Source organism: Tamandua tetradactyla, chromosome 7, assembly GCF_023851605.1.
Source record: "Tamandua tetradactyla isolate mTamTet1 chromosome 7, mTamTet1.pri, whole genome shotgun sequence".
Taxonomy (NCBI): Eukaryota; Metazoa; Chordata; class Mammalia; order Pilosa; family Myrmecophagidae; genus Tamandua; species Tamandua tetradactyla.
In genome coordinates this window covers 56403272-56420131 of record NC_135333.1, presented here as the reverse complement: position 1 = coordinate 56420131, position 16860 = coordinate 56403272, and the positions used below count along the sequence as shown (strand labels likewise).

Genomic DNA, 16860 nt, shown 5'->3' with positions numbered 1-16860 from the left:
AGTAGCTAGGAGCAAATGCTCAGAGATATAATGAGGAAGAAATTCAAACAGGATATCACAGAACTCTAACAGTGGGAAATAAACATGATAATCTAAGCAGAGAGACTGAAGGAGGTATCTTCATGGATCACCTATGCAGCAGAAATGTAAACTACAAACAGCAACTACAGCCAAATTCCAAACTGCCAGCTTACAAGGAACAGTGGTCATTTTACCTCTTTGGGGAGAGTCTGCACTATTTGCAGAGAGTCTGTGATGGAGGGCAAGATAGTAGGAGCGACGGCACTCCATTTAAGAGACAAATAAGGCTCCAGCCTTGTGTAACACAGTGAATTTCTTTGGAACCTCCTGCTCAAACCTATTTCACATGTCAGTGAAGCAGAGCAGACCCAGCACGGGCCCCGGAATCCTCAGTGACGGTGCCTCCACATACCCTCTTTCCACCTCGGAATGATGTGACGTTCAATATTTCAATCCTTGGCTGTGATGCTGGAAATCATACTTCACCTGACAGGCTTACATCTGTCACACTTCCTGGAATAATCTCAAAGTCAGAAATAATTTCTTGATGCATGCCTGGCACCAGACTTTCTAAATTTCTATTAGTTGGTGAAAACAGGGATGAGCTATGTAAAGACCACATAAAATCTCTATGTAACTGAGACTAGAGAGGAGACAAAAGGTACATGGAGAAAGAGGTGTCTCTAGAAGAAGGTATTTTTTTCCAATCCTCTTACTGTTAAAGCAACAGCGATAAGCAAGAGAGGTGGTCCTACTCATTGAGGGGCATCAACACCTCTGCAGAGAAAAGAGGGGGGCTTATCCTCTTCTCTGCCCTAGTCCTGTCTTGTTTGGTCAAACCCACACGCAAATACACAGGCAGAAATCTGTGCCTGGTTATTAGGCTAATATCCCAATTCGTTGTTATCTAGAGTCTGTGGGTAGTAGTGGCAGTAGCTGTCTTTAAATCCGAAACCCAGTGCCAACTGTTGCTTTTTTCATCATGAGCCTTTATGAGAAGATAAAATATTCATCCCAGGACATACTGCTATAAGTAAATACATTACCTGTTCCACTTTCCTTCTGCCTTGTGCTCATGCTAGCTCACTCACTTGCTCTCTCTCACAGATGCAGGCACACAAAAGCATACAGCACCAAACTTAATGCACTGTCTGTAAAGGTAAATATCTCAGGCCTGGCAGTTTATGAGATTTCACATAAATTACCAAACGTGGTAGACAAAATTATGCACCCCCCACAAAGACACATGCTTAATTTTAATCCACATTTCTATGGTAGGGGTACTAGCTCATTTGTAAAATGAGAAGGTATTATCAGTTAAGGGGTGGATTCATTTGTGAATGGACTTTTTGAAGATCCTATTTTGGTGTAGCCAAAAGGAATTGGAGTGGGCCTTAATCAATATTGCTGAGTCCTCTATAAGCAGAAGAAGCTCAGACACAGACTTCAGAGAAAGCCAGAGGAGGTGAGCAAGAGCACTGCCAAGTGATGGGAGGCAGAGACACAAAGAGCCCCAAGAACTGCAGCCAGGCAGCACCAAAATGCTACAGACTTTGGGGAGAAAGCATGGACTCATTAGCGCTTTTAATTCAGACTTCAAGCTTCCAAAACCCTGAGATAGTAAATGCTTGTTGAGATCGCATCCGGCAAGACTAATACACCAAGAAAAATTAGTTCAGTACCTATGTGCAATGCACAAAGAAGAGAATAACAAAGGAGACCATCACACATGGCTAATAATCTCAGAAATGTGGAGGCCGATGACACAAAACTTCACAACGTACCAAGACCTGTAGTCTATATGACTGTAGCAGACCCTGGAATAGGTATCCTGGAGAGGTATGGGGGCAGATGTATTGAGAAAAGAAAGGGACAGTACTGATTGACAATGACCATACTGGGCATGGCGGGTTTGATTTATGGTAAACACCATCACTTACATTTGTACTTCCTGGGTGACCGGGCCCTGCACCTGAGGGGACCTCTAAGAGCTTACCCTGCCTCCTCCCCACAAGATCTACTTCGTTCTGAGTTCCCTCACATGATTCCCACCTCAGCCTGGCCTCACAGTTGGCTGGACCACCTGCTTGGCTGGACCATCTGCTTGACTTGGACTCCAGCTCACTGCACCCTCTCTGCAATTGAGGCTGGTCACAGCTCTCTCAAAACCCCACTCAAGTCTAGTGCCCAGAACGCTCACTTTTCCGGAAGGTGAGGAGACAGACAAATGATGACTTTTTCCAGAAGCTTCTACCCCTGCCCCACACCAAGTATATCGCCTGCTCAGAGTTCAGGGTCTCCCCTTCTCAAGCAGCATTTATCCCTTCTCAAGGCCACTCTGCACCCATGTCCATGACTGTTGTCTATTTCTAGTAGGTCAGACAGAGAGAAACCAACCATCAATTTCCATTTTCTAAAGCCAGAAAAGTTTTTAATTCCTAATACCACTGATGGCCTGGAAAGAGCAAACATGTTCTGTTTTTTATTCAATTATCCTGTTCTCTTTAAATAAAATGAAATCTGAAACCATACCAAGATTCTGGGGCTAACAGAACAGCATTAGCATAAATATTAGCCTGGTGGAAATTACATGTTTCTTGCATTCCCAGATATGAAGCACTTTTTTTTTAAATGCTTTTCTCCCTGCCTCATGCATTTTCTGAACATCAGCAAAAAACTACTTTTGTCATCAGAAAACTGCTCTGACCTGGCCTAAATTTGGCTGCTAGCACCTCTTGGATTATATCAGGTATACCTACTTTGGACTTAAAAAAGAGTCATTTAGTAAAGTAAAATAGCTGACCCCCTAAGGAGAGGCCAGGCCTGAGACTACCTTGTTTGTTAAGAGAGTTAGTGTATAACTGAATGTCTCATTTTAACAAATGGAAACTGCGATGTAAAACATTCTTGAGAGGAGCTCCAAGAAAAACCATCAGTTTATTGCAATTCCATCGTCTTTCCTGATCCTTCCCTATTACTCCTGATTCAAAACAGGCACAAATACAGGCAGATACTAGCACCAGAACAAAAATCCATCCACAGGTAGAAAGCTACAGTGGACCAAAAAAAGTCAACTCCTAGTGTAGGAGTCTTATTTTATACTGATAGGAATTCTTCAGTGTAATCCTGGCTTGATTTCTTTTTCAATCAACTTTAATATCTATGGGGAACTACAGTTTGTGCCAATTCAAACAGCAAGAGAGAACCAGCGTTCTGATCACTTAACCAAATTGCTGAAGCTGTTCAGAAAGCCACTTCTCTCCCTCTCAATCACCATTATCTTGAGCCACAGATTTTTTTCATCTATGGAATCTCCTTTCCACTTATGCTGAGTAAGTCCCATACTGGTAGGTTTCAGGACATCATGTCAAATTATTGTGCTGGTTGAAAAGATTTATGTACCCTATAAAAGCCATATTTTAACCCTAATCAATCTTGTGGGGAGAAACAGTTTCTTCTAATCCGTATTCAGCACTATAGATAGATTAGATTATCTCCATGGAGATGTGACTCGATCAACTGTGGGTATTAAACTTGATTGGATGCAGATGTGTCTCCACCCATTCTATGTGGGTCTTGATTAGTTTACTGGAATCCTTTAAAAGAGGAAGCATTTTGGTGAAAGCTTCAGAACGCCACAGAACCATGAAGCAGAGAGTCTACCAGCCAGCAACTTTTGGAGATGAAGAAGGAAAATGCCTCTCGGGGAACTTTATGAAATGAGAAGCCAGAAGAGAAAGCTAGCAGACTTCACCATGTGCCCTTCCAACTGAGAGAAAAACCCTGAACATCATCACCCTTCTTGAACCAAGGTATCTTTCCCTGGATGCCTTAATTTGGACATTTTTATAGACTTGCTTATAGACTTGTTTAATTGAGACATTTTCTTGGTCTTAGAGCTGTAAACTAGCAACTTATTAAATTCCCCTTTTTAATAGCCATCCTGTTTCTAGTATATGGCATTCTGGCAGCTAGCAAACTAGAACATAAGCCACTTATCATGAGAGTAGTTCCAAACTGCTGCCAAGTGAGAACACATGTGAAGAACCCAGTATAATACAAAATCCATTATTGTATATCCCGGTCCAACAATTGCAGTCATTACATCTTAAGTGCTTTAAGCTTTCCTTTCCCGTTTTCTCCTTTCATGCCTCAGCACCATGGAAGTCCTTGCCTGTAGCCTTGTAAGGCTTCACGCTCTACCTGCAGCAGGCTGCCCATTTCACTTTCCCACAGACTGTTGGCGACTTCCATACGATCTCCCGGCCTCCAGAACACCCTGGCACAGCACCTGTCAGACAAGCTTTTCCTTTAACCTTCTACTTACTGGCTTTTCTGTTTGCCTGCATGCTCATGGAAGACAGGGACCACATTTTAACCACTATATATACTCAACGCTGGATAAGTATTTATTAAATGCGCTTGAAAAAGTAACCATAACAGCAGCCTGGGCAATTTCTTCCAGATTTTCTTCTGGAAATAACCCCAATTTTCTCTCTAAAAGAGAATTTTTCTCCTCTACCTAGATAAAAGCCTTTAATTTCTAAGATTACAGATGCCCTGGAGAAGCAAACATGCTGTGACTTTGCTTCAACTGCCTTGTTCTCTTTAAGCAAAATGGAGTGTGATATCGAGGCAGGGGTTCTGATGTTGGGGGAAAAGCATCAGCATAATGTCACTCTGATGGTTCCCCATTACCCAGAACACAGAACCCAAATTCTTAAGGGTGGCCCAGATGGTCTTTCATGAACAGCCTGCCACCTCTGTGCTCCTGCCTCACATGGCAGCACTAGGCGAGTCAGATTTCTTTCTCTGTTTCTTCTGAAAATATAACATTCCCTTTTATAGCTATTAATGTCCCCTGGCCTAAGGACTCATGCTCCAGCCAGGTCCACTACCTCCTCCTTTCCTGAATACACCCTGAACTTCCACCTGTATGGCCTTGTCCCTGCTGTGCCTTTGAAATTCTGCTCTCTTTGCCTAAATTAGACCAAGTGTCACTTCCCATATACTTCACTCCTGTCCCTCTTATGTTCTGTACATTTACCTTTGGACAGGGTCCTCTTCTCAATGAGAATGCACAACTCGATCAAGCAGGGGGCAAACGGTATGCATTTTTTGATCGTGTGCTTTATTCACCTGGCTCCTAGAAGCTCCCTAACAAATACGTGTTCGGTGGATAAATGGATTGTTGTGCCCAAGGAATTAGAAAAGCATTCATCATGGCAGAGGAGCAATAAAGAAGATGTATCTGGTGTCTTCTTTCTGAAGAGAAAGCACTGATGTGTGTAGAAAAAGCAGAGACAGAGTTCTAAGAATAGTGCAGAAATTGTCCCAAACTCGCAATCTGTCTTCAAGTACTGTCTGAGGCTGAGCTATAAAAATGTAAAGAGGGAAAAGCCTCCGTCTACAGAATCAGGAGCCACCTCTCTGCGCAGGTTGACTCCTAACCGCAGGAAGAGAAATGGAAAATAATGCCATCGTTCTAAGCTGTTTAGGATGCAGCCCACGACACACACTTCAGGAACAGGCCTGGAGCCCATACAAACATTTACTGCACGCCTCCCAAGTCAGGAGGAGGGATAGAGAAATACGAGATATCACTTCCGAGTTTCAGGAAGCCTGTGACCCAGCTGACGTGGGTCTATTCTTAGCAGTACTCTACAGGGATTCCTGCAGTCCTTCTCAGCCTCGCTGGCTCATTTCTAATGCACCTCTTCTGAGAAACCTTGCTCGATTCTTCAACCCTCGATCCTCACTCTATACCCACCTAATCATCCTCCAACATCTACAGCACTTCATGCAAACCCAGTGTCACATTTCAAGGGCACCAGCACCAGTGCCCCTTTTCCCATACACGCTTGTAACCCAAAGGACTGAGAGAAAAGAGGGGGCTTAAAACGGGTTAATTGACTGGATCAAGCTTCTAATGTCTCCTTTAGAAACTGGTAGAGCTAGCAACTTAAATATCCTTTGATGGCACCTGTTAACATAATCTGATAGTGATTATGAAAGTGCTTTACCTCCTTCAGAACCAGCACACATTTCCCGGGTCCCACCGACTGAGGTAGCTCTGCAATTCTTCCTTTGTTCAGGTAAGGGCCTGAGAAACACCTGTGGTTGATGAAAAGCTGAGGACAGCAGTACCTCCCGTTGACGGTACCTGCGGGAGAAAATCAACACAGCTCATGCTGGAGGATCACAACTCCCACAGCTGAGGGAACCGATGAAAAACTTGGCTAACCCACCTAGCCAGCAAACTACCTGAAAAAGCTATTGGACACTGTGACTGACAGCAAGTCTGGCGTTAAAAAACAAACAGGACTCAAAAAAGGTAGAGGCAATGTCCATACAGTCCAGCGTTCAGAACACTAATCAGGGGGCCTTGTTTTAGTTCCATGTAGTGGCCGGCCAATGGAGAAAAACAGAGAAACTGCTTCCTCTGAGAAACCGTGCATCATGCCTTCACATTAGGACATTCTATATCCATAATAATATCTTGGAAATTCTGATTATATTTTCTACCATATAAATAAATCTTCCCATTTATTATGCAACTTTCATGACCCGAAAAGAAACAAAGACTGAGACACTGACAAGTCAAGTATCATATCCTGCCATAAAAACAAAATACAAACACTGTCTACACAGCTAAGTCCCACCTCACTCTCACCCATGTATCTCCCCCGAAGAACTCCTTGACCTTCTCTCCCAGAGGTACCCACCTCCCTCAACTGGGTGTTTATCATTTCCATGCAACTCCAGAAACTTTTATCACATACATATGTACATGTGCCTCCATAAGTGCATGCAATCTTTTTCTGGATATTTAAAAAAATGTTCTATACATGGCACTTCTGCAACTTTTTATTTGCTTGTTTACACAATGTTTGATGCAATTACTTATGCATACATCTAGAACATTCATTCATCTTTTCCTTTTGCATATTATTCCCTTGTGTAACTATATCACAATTTAGTTATTTATTTCCCTATTGATGGAAATTTAATTGTTTCTACTTTTTTTATGATTATAAAGCAAACACACCAATGAACACTGCTCTAAGAGTCTACTTCTGTGTATGGACATGAGAGCCTTGCAGGTGTAGCAGCTCAGCTGGAGGGTCTGCACAATTTCAGCTCTCTAGAGATGGGGCCAGACTGATCTCCCATGGTGGCTGTCCCAACACATGTGCCCACTGGCATGGAATACGAGTTCCCACTACCCCACATCCAACCAACACTACCACCCATCTTCATTTTGCCAATCTGATGGATGTGACACGGACCTCTTAGTCGTTTAAATTTGGATTTTCCTGATTACTCTTTCAATTTAGAAAGTGAATGGGGAAAGTTGTTGGTCTTGCTGTGTCTCAAGTTGCCATGGGTAAAAAAGAAATAAAGTTTCACTTTTGGCTAAGGGGCTCATCCTAACCTCACCCCCAACCTGACCCCAGGCTAAGATCCACTAATGGTGGTATTTCTACATACATCCTACTGTTAATTTGGAATGGTAATTCAATAGTCTAAGAATGTTAGCTCTCATGAGGACTTCAACTAAGAACCAACAGGTAAGGAGGAGGGAGAAATGTCATTTCTGTGGATGGAAGAGAAAAGGAATAAAAACAACGATAGACATGATAGCTGACCCCCATGTCAGCTGATTTTAAAACCACTCTGAAGCTTGAATTCTACACAACAAGACCTAAAAAATTAAGTCCAGAGCTACATTTACACAGAGATATTCTGGTAGGATTAACCTGTCCAGATATTTAGGGGAAAAAAACATTTTAATAAGTCTATTAATACAATTGCTCTCTCTGTTACAAAGAGAACTTATATGATTCTCCCAGTGGCTGGCAGGTTTAACCTTGGAATTCAGAATAGGTTCATTTTGCTTAGAATACAGCATTCTTAATCAAATATGGTCAATGTACAAACATGTCTATTATCAAATTGGGAGTCAAAGGGAAACTCACAATAACAACAGTTTCTGTAAGACGTAAGACTTGATGTGAAAAACCATAAATAGTTCACAATCAGCTGCTCAAACACAGAAGGTTTTAAGAGAACAATTCAAAAGCTAGCAGGGACGTATTATTCGCTAGGGTTAAGTGCAAATGAAACTGGAAGAAATGTCAAAAAAAGGAATGCCTAATAATGACATTTTCAACTCTTTCCTTTTCCACTTGATAGTCCATGATACAACACAACCCTAACTTGGCTTCTAATTCCCCAGTAGCCCTGAGACCCTAATTCCTGCAGATTTTTGAGTGCTGTTCAACAGCTACTGACCAAGAAGTTGTAAAGAAGAGGCACAAATAATTTAACTTTGAAATTAAAAATGATTACGAGGTAGGTATCTTGTAATAAGTAACAACCAAGAAAAAGAGAATAGACTGAAAGTTTAGGTATGCTCCTATTCACCAAAAAGTACATGCACATCACGACTCATAACAACAAAATGAGAAGGAACACGGGGCATTAAATGGGACTAACTTACCTGTAGTGTCCGGGTGAGGAAATGAACAAAGGTCATGAGGTATTTTCTCAACAGGCACTGAGGACGGCAATCTGTTGATAAAAAATAAACAAAACTCCATCACGGGTCACAGACTTTAGAAGCAAACTTTATGTGCCAATGGCTCTTCATAAGTTAAAGCAATGATTTCAGAAATCTGAGAGCAAAGTAAGACAGGACATGTGCATCCAGGACCAACACCAAAAAGAACAAATAAGATTGTTCTGGAAAAGTTGTTCTCAAATGTCCTGAAGCTCTCGGAAACTCATGGGGCGTCTGCCCTGGAGGAGTCCCGATCCGTCGGTAAGGTTCTCCCAGGGCAGTGATGGGCTTCTCCCTTGTTATAAAACTGTAATAGTGTCTCCAGTTACAATTTAGAAGTGAAGAAGCATAAACCTGTATTTAATTAAAGTGGCACCTTTCATATTCAATGTCTAACTGAAAACCACTTTCGGCTCTCCTTTATTTCTGGTGTCTGTGGTTTGGTGGGTCATGGCCACGCGAAAAGGACCTTACGAGAAGACCTAAAACTGGTGAGTCTTAAATGTGAAGCAGGTTTATTCTAGAATGGAGCTCTGCTTTATGGCTTGGTAAAGAGATGCTGAATAAATATAAAGAAAAAGGAGACTTTGGGCGGGGGGCGGTGAGGTGGGCTTCACAGAGGCATTCACATGTTGGCCACATTGAAAATACTTGGAAGAAAGACTATGGAAACTCAAATACCATTACATGATATTTTATGGGGTCATTCATTGCAGTGATTTTCAAAGTGAGGTCCCCAAACCAGCAGCATTAGCATTGGCTAGGAACTTGTTAGAAATGCAAATTCTGGGTCCCCACCCCAGACCTTCTGGATGAGAAATGTCGGGGGTGAATCCCAGCAATCACCTTGAAGTCTTGGTTTCAACTAGTCTTCAAGGAGGCTGTCACTTATCCTGATGCAGGAACTGCAAATTTTAGGAGTTAGGGATTCAAACTTGAATTCAACCATGGGCCTATTATTCAATCTCTCTACTTCAGTGGTATCCCAATAAAATGAATCCAAGTTAATAACCTGATGTACTGAATAATGAATGTGTAACAATACTCACAGCATTGTTAATCTCACTAAATTCCCGTTAAATTAAATTCTCAATAACAGTGTGATTATTATTCAGTTATATCGATTTAAATTTAAAATTTGGTACCAGAGAAAATGCTGTTTTCAATTCTTTCCCATTTGCATATATTTTTTTCACTTAAGAAAACAATCACTTGCCATGGAAATATATATATTAGTGTATTTTTAAGTAATTTTCAATACGGAAAAATGTTATGAGCTATTACAACAGCTCAAAAACATACTACCTGCATCTAGTCCCTCTACCCTAACGCCCTCTGGTAGGCTGAATTCTGTGCTCCAGGAAAAAATCATGTTCTCCACCTTCATGCCTTCCTGTGGTATGAATCCATTGTAAATAGGAACTTCTGAAGATGTTGTCTTCAGCTGAGGTGTGGCACAATTGAATGGAGATGGGCTTTCAGTTAGCCACACCCTAACTAAACATAACTAATTTAACTAGTCCCAGAGGCTTTATGATGAGTAAGCCAAATGGAGGAGCAGAACCCAGAATTCAACAAAACCCAGAAGAGAAAGGAAAAGACATCATCATGTGATGGGAAAGCCTAAAAACCCAAATATTGCCAGGCCTCCAGAATGCTACCGACCCCTGGAGGGAGCAAGTCTTCCTGCCTCTGAAACTGTGAGCAAATAAGTTGCTAATGTTTAGCCAACCCAGTAAGTAGTATCTGTTTTAGCAGCTGAGAAACTAAAGACAAGCTCTTTTCTCATAAAATTATGATACGGACGTGGGTGACCTACATTCACTTAACCATTTATGGGCCACAATTTTATTCACACGAAATTTAAGTTCATCTTTCAAAAAATATAAAAAAAAAAAAAAAAAACCCCACCCCACCCCCCACCCCCGGGAAATAGGTATTTTACCAGTTGAGGGCACTAAGATGTAGAGAACTAGAGCAACTCGGTTTAAGTTCACCCAGGGGAGAAGGCAGCATTGGGGTGAGACCGATTCCCAGGCCCAGTTGTGACTGCAAAGGTTAGGAAGTGACAGTTTGCTGAGGGATGGCCCTAAGAAACAAAGACCACAGGGAGCCTCCCTACCTATATGCACACTGAGATATCCTGCAGGTGCACCAAGGTGGAATTTGAAGGAGAAATTACAGTCCGGACTATAAGCTCCTTGGCAGCAGGCACTGCACCTTGCACCTAACAGGCACACAATAAAGAGGGGTAGCTACATTTTACTGTCTTCTCTACTACTGTGCTTTTGTTAAAACTCTTTAATTAAAATAGCCATGCTTGCCGTCCTCTAGGAAGACACTCAATCGTTTATCATGTAGTATGTGCAAGAAAAAAACTTACTGTTTTTCTGGTTGCACAACTGCAATCTTTCTCTTCTTTTGTGCTGAAAAACAGGCATAAAGGGAAAAAAGAACCAGCTTTGTTACCTAGTTGGCCAGTTGGTCAAATGCCTTTTTGTAAACATAATTTTTTTTTTAATTAGAGAATTTGTAGAATTTCAGAAAAATCATGCAGAAAATACAGAGCTCCTATAGGCACCCCTCATTATTAACACATTGCATTAGTATGCTATCTTTGCTCCAACTGATGAAATAATATTAATTATACTACTAGCTATAGTCTATCATTTACATTAGGTTCACTGTGTTGTAAAGTCCTATGGTTTTTCTTAAAATTTTTGTTCTAGTAGTACACACACAACCTAAAATTTCCCCCTTTAACCACATTCAAATATATAATTCAGTGCTGTCAATTATATTCAATGTTGCACTACATTACCACCATCCATCACTAAAACTTTCCCATCACCTCAATTAGAAACTCTGTGCCTTCCAAGCTTAAGTGTAAATATGTTAGTTTTCAAGCAATAATTAAAATACTGAAAAGCAATTTCACTCATGCCACAATTTTATATTAATTTCTTCTAGCATAACAGTCTTTGTCTCATCAGAAATGAGGTCTAAATAGAACTTAGTATATTTAATCTTATCACTCCACTGCTTATTTTATTTAAAAATGGGTCTTTAATAAGAAAGATAAGCACAAATTTCTAACCTTGCATAAACATATGTGGCAAGATAAACTGTTGCAAGCATGATTACCCAACAGAGTCTTTTTTTTATCCCTCACAGAAATTGTAACAAGTTGTTACTGTAAGGGTATGCTCCCAAATTAGGATTAAAAGCGTGTTTTATGACTAAAATATTTTATTATGTAAGGAAGACTGGTGCCTAACGAATATGTCTGTCAAATATTGACAAAAACCAGCAAATAATAACTTTTGGATAAGAAAATTTTCAGTTTATATTTATAATAGATTAAGATCACCTTAAAAGAAATAAACCAGAGCTTCTGGCAACCATTCATTTTGGCACAGATAATCCTGCTTCTTCCAATGTAAGCATAATTAGTTCTAACAGAACTTCTAAGCCTGTTTAGAGTTTGGCAGGTATAACAAGCCTCTTTAAAGCAAAAAGAATGTATGTTGAAGAAGTGAAAATAAAAACAAATAAAACAGTCAATAAAATGTCACCCATTACTGACTTTACTTAGTATTCAATTCTTACTACCACTATAAAGAAATATAAACGTGATGATCTATAAAACATGAGTTAACAAGGGTAGGGATGCCTGAATTGTAGGATATCCTGGGAAGAAGCCAAGCACAGCAGGATTGAATATAACTGTATTAGCCCATATGTGACTTTGCTCCAGAAAGACTCAAAGCACTTGTAGTGTCTCAAATGCACATGAAAGAAGGGGAAGACAATACAGGACAATAGGTCCTGACCAGGGGACAATTAAGATACATGGATTGGTCCTCAATCCCTGACAACCGAGGGAGAGCCAGACCATTGGCTACATTAGCTAAGAATCTGCATCATTTTAAGTGAAAAAAAAAAACAATTAAAAAAAAAACACTGAGAATGAAATAATTACTCCAAGGCCCAAATCTTAGAAATATTTATAAAGTAAGGGGGAAATGTTACTCTAATTGGCTCAGGCTCGCTGTGCAGTATGGTAGAAGGGAGAAAAGACCATCAACTTAAAATCTACTCCTGCCCATAATCTGAACGGCCTATGCACTTTTGTGCATAAAATTTCCTATACTGCTCTTACTCAACACTGAGGAGAAAGACTCTTAAGAGCCCTTCAAAATCTACCTCCAGCAGTGACCATGAAGCTACCCATGAGATGGAACTTTCCTTGGAGTAACGTTCTGAGAATTTACATAATTGTACCTTATGGTAAGATTCTAGAGAAAAGCAAGGCTAGCATATAAATTATGAAAATAAAATATCACGAATACAATCTATTTCACCAGAATTGAAACCCTTTATCTTTACTCACAATTTTAAATAGCACTTGCCATATACATTAGGATGGAATAATAAATGGTGAGATTGATAAGGCTTCAAGATATTTCATGACAATGATCTATAATATTCTATTTTAAAGCATATTCTTATATTATTTAAATATATCTATATTATTGCTGGGTTATTTAATCACTAATATTGTATTCACTTGATAATTTTGTGAATATAAGAATTGGGCACAATGTACTTAAAGTGTAGACAAAATCTTACCAGTTCATTAGTATACACACACACATATATATAAATTATTAGTTTTTCCTCAAAAATGACAATATAAAAACTACGGAATTTAAGTTATCTTTCAAATCAAAATAATAGACTGTATACAAAAACCAAGAGTACAGATTTCAGATATTTTATCTCTACCTGTGACCTCCAGTAGTCTCAATACCATGCCTTAATCTGTCAACCAGCAAAATGCTTCCAAATCTCCACCTCAGGCAAGCTTTTAAGGATAAATTAACTAACAGAAATACCGGTGCTCCTTGGAAAATCTAAAACCTTTTTTATCTTCACAGCTTGGTTATACTTTCTTCACAAAACTATCTATTCATCCACCGACATCCCAGATGTGCCCCGCTCCCACCGCCCCACGTCGGCAATACTTACAAACTGTTTTGTGCGGTGTAGTCAAGGGGTACGAGTTTGCTTCACACCAGCCCACTGGGAAGATATCCATAGATTCCACGTCGACAATGAACTCAGGAATGGGAGTCTGCAGACCTGCAGTGGAAAAAGTCAAGACACTTAGGGAGAACCAGATTTCACTGACAAAGACACAGGAAAATAAACAGGATATCCCCGAGATTAAGAAAACCATCCCCTTCTTGGAAGACGCTACTTTAAGGGAGATTGATTGTCTTGTGACAGATACAACCGCTTCCAAACTGAAACAGCAAGAGGACCAGAGGCTAAAGGGAAGGGGATGTGGAGAAAAGATGGGGCACAGCTTGGACTGGAGGTTACAGGGCACACGTTCAGGACAGACGCCAACCCCCACCAAGCTATGGTCAACTTTCAACAAAAGAAGGGTAAATGGTACAGTTGAAAGGAACCAGTAAAACGCTACAGCACCAACCCTGAGCAATTAACTTGTCAGTCTGACTGAAGTCACTTATTTTGAACTCAGTTTGTGGCCTGCAGACTTTCACCACATCACACAAAAGTCGTTTGTGTAGGAAAGACTTTTAAGTGGAGAGCTGCCTAACTCTCACATCCTGTTTCATAATCACAATAACCTGGTTATAAACCAGCATAACAGTCAAGAGAGTCTGAAAAAGAGAAGACATCTGGATATAACATTATTAGCAAGAGCTTCAAGGAGTTTGAGCTAATGACAAAATAAATTTGGAACCCAATGAACCAGTTAAAAGAAGAAAATTCTACACTGAATCAATAGCTGTTTTCAAAAAAATAAAGACTTTGAGTGAAGACACTCTTGAACCAAGAATCAAAAGATAAGAGTTCTATTAATAGATAGTGACTCACTGGCTCTGACCACTTAATCTTGTTTTGCTTGTGTTACCTACTGAAAACCAAGATGAAAATAGCACAGTACAACACCATCACACATACATGTTATCACGCAACATCGGATGGACACTGAATCATAGTACCCCAGAGCATAACATCATGCAGCAAAATACCAGGAGTAAAATAGAAAACAGTCCTTTCTCTGTTAGTTTCACTAGCTCCCAACCTCTTCACTCATCATAAAGCAGATACTGTGAAAACTGATTATGTTTTCTACCTATTCTACTAATTTAGTGTTAAACCAATAAACCGGTATGTAAAAAATACCCAGAACACACTGAAAAAAAAAAAAAGAAAACCACTTTATACTCATGTGTAAAGATCTCCAAGGTGTATTGCTAAGTAAAAAAAAGCAGGGTGCAGAAGAAATGCTGCATATAGAATTTATAAAGGGAAAATAATCTATATTCATATGGTCATTAAAAAATTTCAAGAGAAATGCAAAATACAGATAACCAGTGGGTGTCAATGGGGAAAAGGACTAGGGGGCTACGAACTGGGAGGGCAGAAGGATGAAGGAGCATCTGACACTCGTGGAATGAATTCCCTTTGTGTAATGAATTCCCTGCTTTATAACTACAGCCAACACTATCACCACAATAACAGCCAGACAACAAAAGACATTCAGAGAAGAAAGGCACAGTTTCCCATGAACAAAGGGTTGTCTTAAAGGTGAGATTAATGAAGGACAAGTTACTTCAAAAGAAAAAAAAAAAAACTAAAATGAATCATTTCAGTGCTTTAAGAAGACTTTCCACACTTGGTATATTTTAAAGCATATACATATGTGCAAATCTCTCTGGAACTTGTAAAGAGTCCTCCAAGTTGGCATACACTGAGAACTCTGGCCCCAGATCACAGGGTCTCATCCATAAGAGTTCATGTCGTCCTTCCGTCTGCAGAGGCTGCCTCATAGCTAATTCCACATGGCAAACTGCAAAATGGTAGGAAAGGAGACAGCTGGTCCCTATGTCTAAGTACCTTCCTAGGATACAGTCCTATCGAAAGCTGAAAATCATGTAATTTCTTCATTTCTAATAAATTATGTAAGAGAACAGGTGTGGGAGAGAACAAGAGAGGAAGATGCTACTGAGGGACCAGAAGCCAGAGGCAGATAAGAGAAAGGAGCCAAGAGCAACTGCAGAGCAGGTAAAGCAAATGCATTTCCATTTATTTCTGTAATAGAAATAAAACAGTCTCTTTTATCTCAGCTAAAAACTGGGGTGAGAAGAAAGGTAATAGGTATTTAAAGGGATAAGTTAAACTTGTTTAGTATTCCCGTTGAAGGTTAAAGGTCACACCAAATTTGATAAAATCAATAGGAGACAAAAAGGTAGAACAGACTTAAAGCCGCATCTGATCATCCGTGAACAAGCAAGAACAGAAGACGGAAATCTGCAGCCCACCTGCGACGCTTTTTCCCTTTGCAGATGCCCATCTACACAGCAGGCACTTACCCCTTTGTCGGTTCTGGGGCGAAATTCCTAAGGAATAAAGAGATTCCTTAACTCTTATTTCTTAAAATTGTGGCTGGCAAGATCAAGATATCACAGAAAATAAGCAGTCTGAAGGGCAGTCAGAGAAATGGGACCAAATATGTATGTATTTATGTGTATGTGTGTTTATAGAAAGATCAAACAGCTGTTACATAGCAGATTCAGATCTGAATCCAGGCAGTCTAGCTCTGGGGCTTTACAAAGCATGGAGGTTGTCTGTTTTCTTTTTTTTGGGGGGGAAGGGGTATCACACATCCATCTTCTACCTAGAGGAGCCCCAATCCCTTTTGCAGAACCTCTCATTACAAGGTAGCTGTCACCTCCTCTACAGAGGCAGAAGGAGCCAGGTCCAGCCTCTCTCTGCAGGTAGGTTATATTAGACTTCCTCTCCGGGGCTTGAGCCCAACCGAAGTCACATTTACTGCAGCACCCAGAACACCCAAACTTTGCTTTGGTTCCTGAAGCAAAGCCCTCAGGAGAGATGAAGACAAGTTCTTCTTGTCAATGGACTGCCTCAAGATTTCTTGCCCATCAGAAGGGTTTGCAAACTCTAATATGCCTAAGAATCATCTGGGAAGGCACCTTTGTAAATGCAGATTCCTAGACCCACTCCCAGGGATTCAGATGTGCAGGTCTGCCTGGAACCCGGGAATTGCCATTTTAACAGGACCCCAATTAACTATGATGTAGATGGTCATTCACTGGAACTTAACGAAGGATTGACAAAGTAATCAAGGGTTTTTGAAAGTTTAGCTTTCAAGTATAAAACACCTCATTGCCTCAAAATTTGGTTGGCAAAACAGCAGTTTTGGAGGCACTGCTGCA

The 16860-nt window shown here is 40.4% G+C and overlaps 1 protein-coding gene across 10 annotated transcripts in view; it reads right to left on the bottom strand.

Moving 5' to 3' along the window:
- The window catches only part of SFMBT2 (Scm like with four mbt domains 2), a 260454-nt gene that overhangs the window by 48764 nt on the left and 194830 nt on the right, over nt 1–16860 (bottom strand). For all 10 annotated transcript variants that reach the window (XM_077169475.1, XM_077169466.1, XM_077169470.1 and 7 more), the window contains 4 exons: nt 13616–13729; nt 10968–11010; nt 8525–8595; nt 6045–6184 (listed from right to left, as the gene is read on the bottom strand). In XM_077169475.1, the coding sequence (XP_077025590.1) occupies nt 6045–6184; nt 8525–8595; nt 10968–11010; nt 13616–13729 (368 nt within the window). The remainder of the gene's footprint in view (nt 1–6044; nt 6185–8524; nt 8596–10967; nt 11011–13615; nt 13730–16860) is intronic.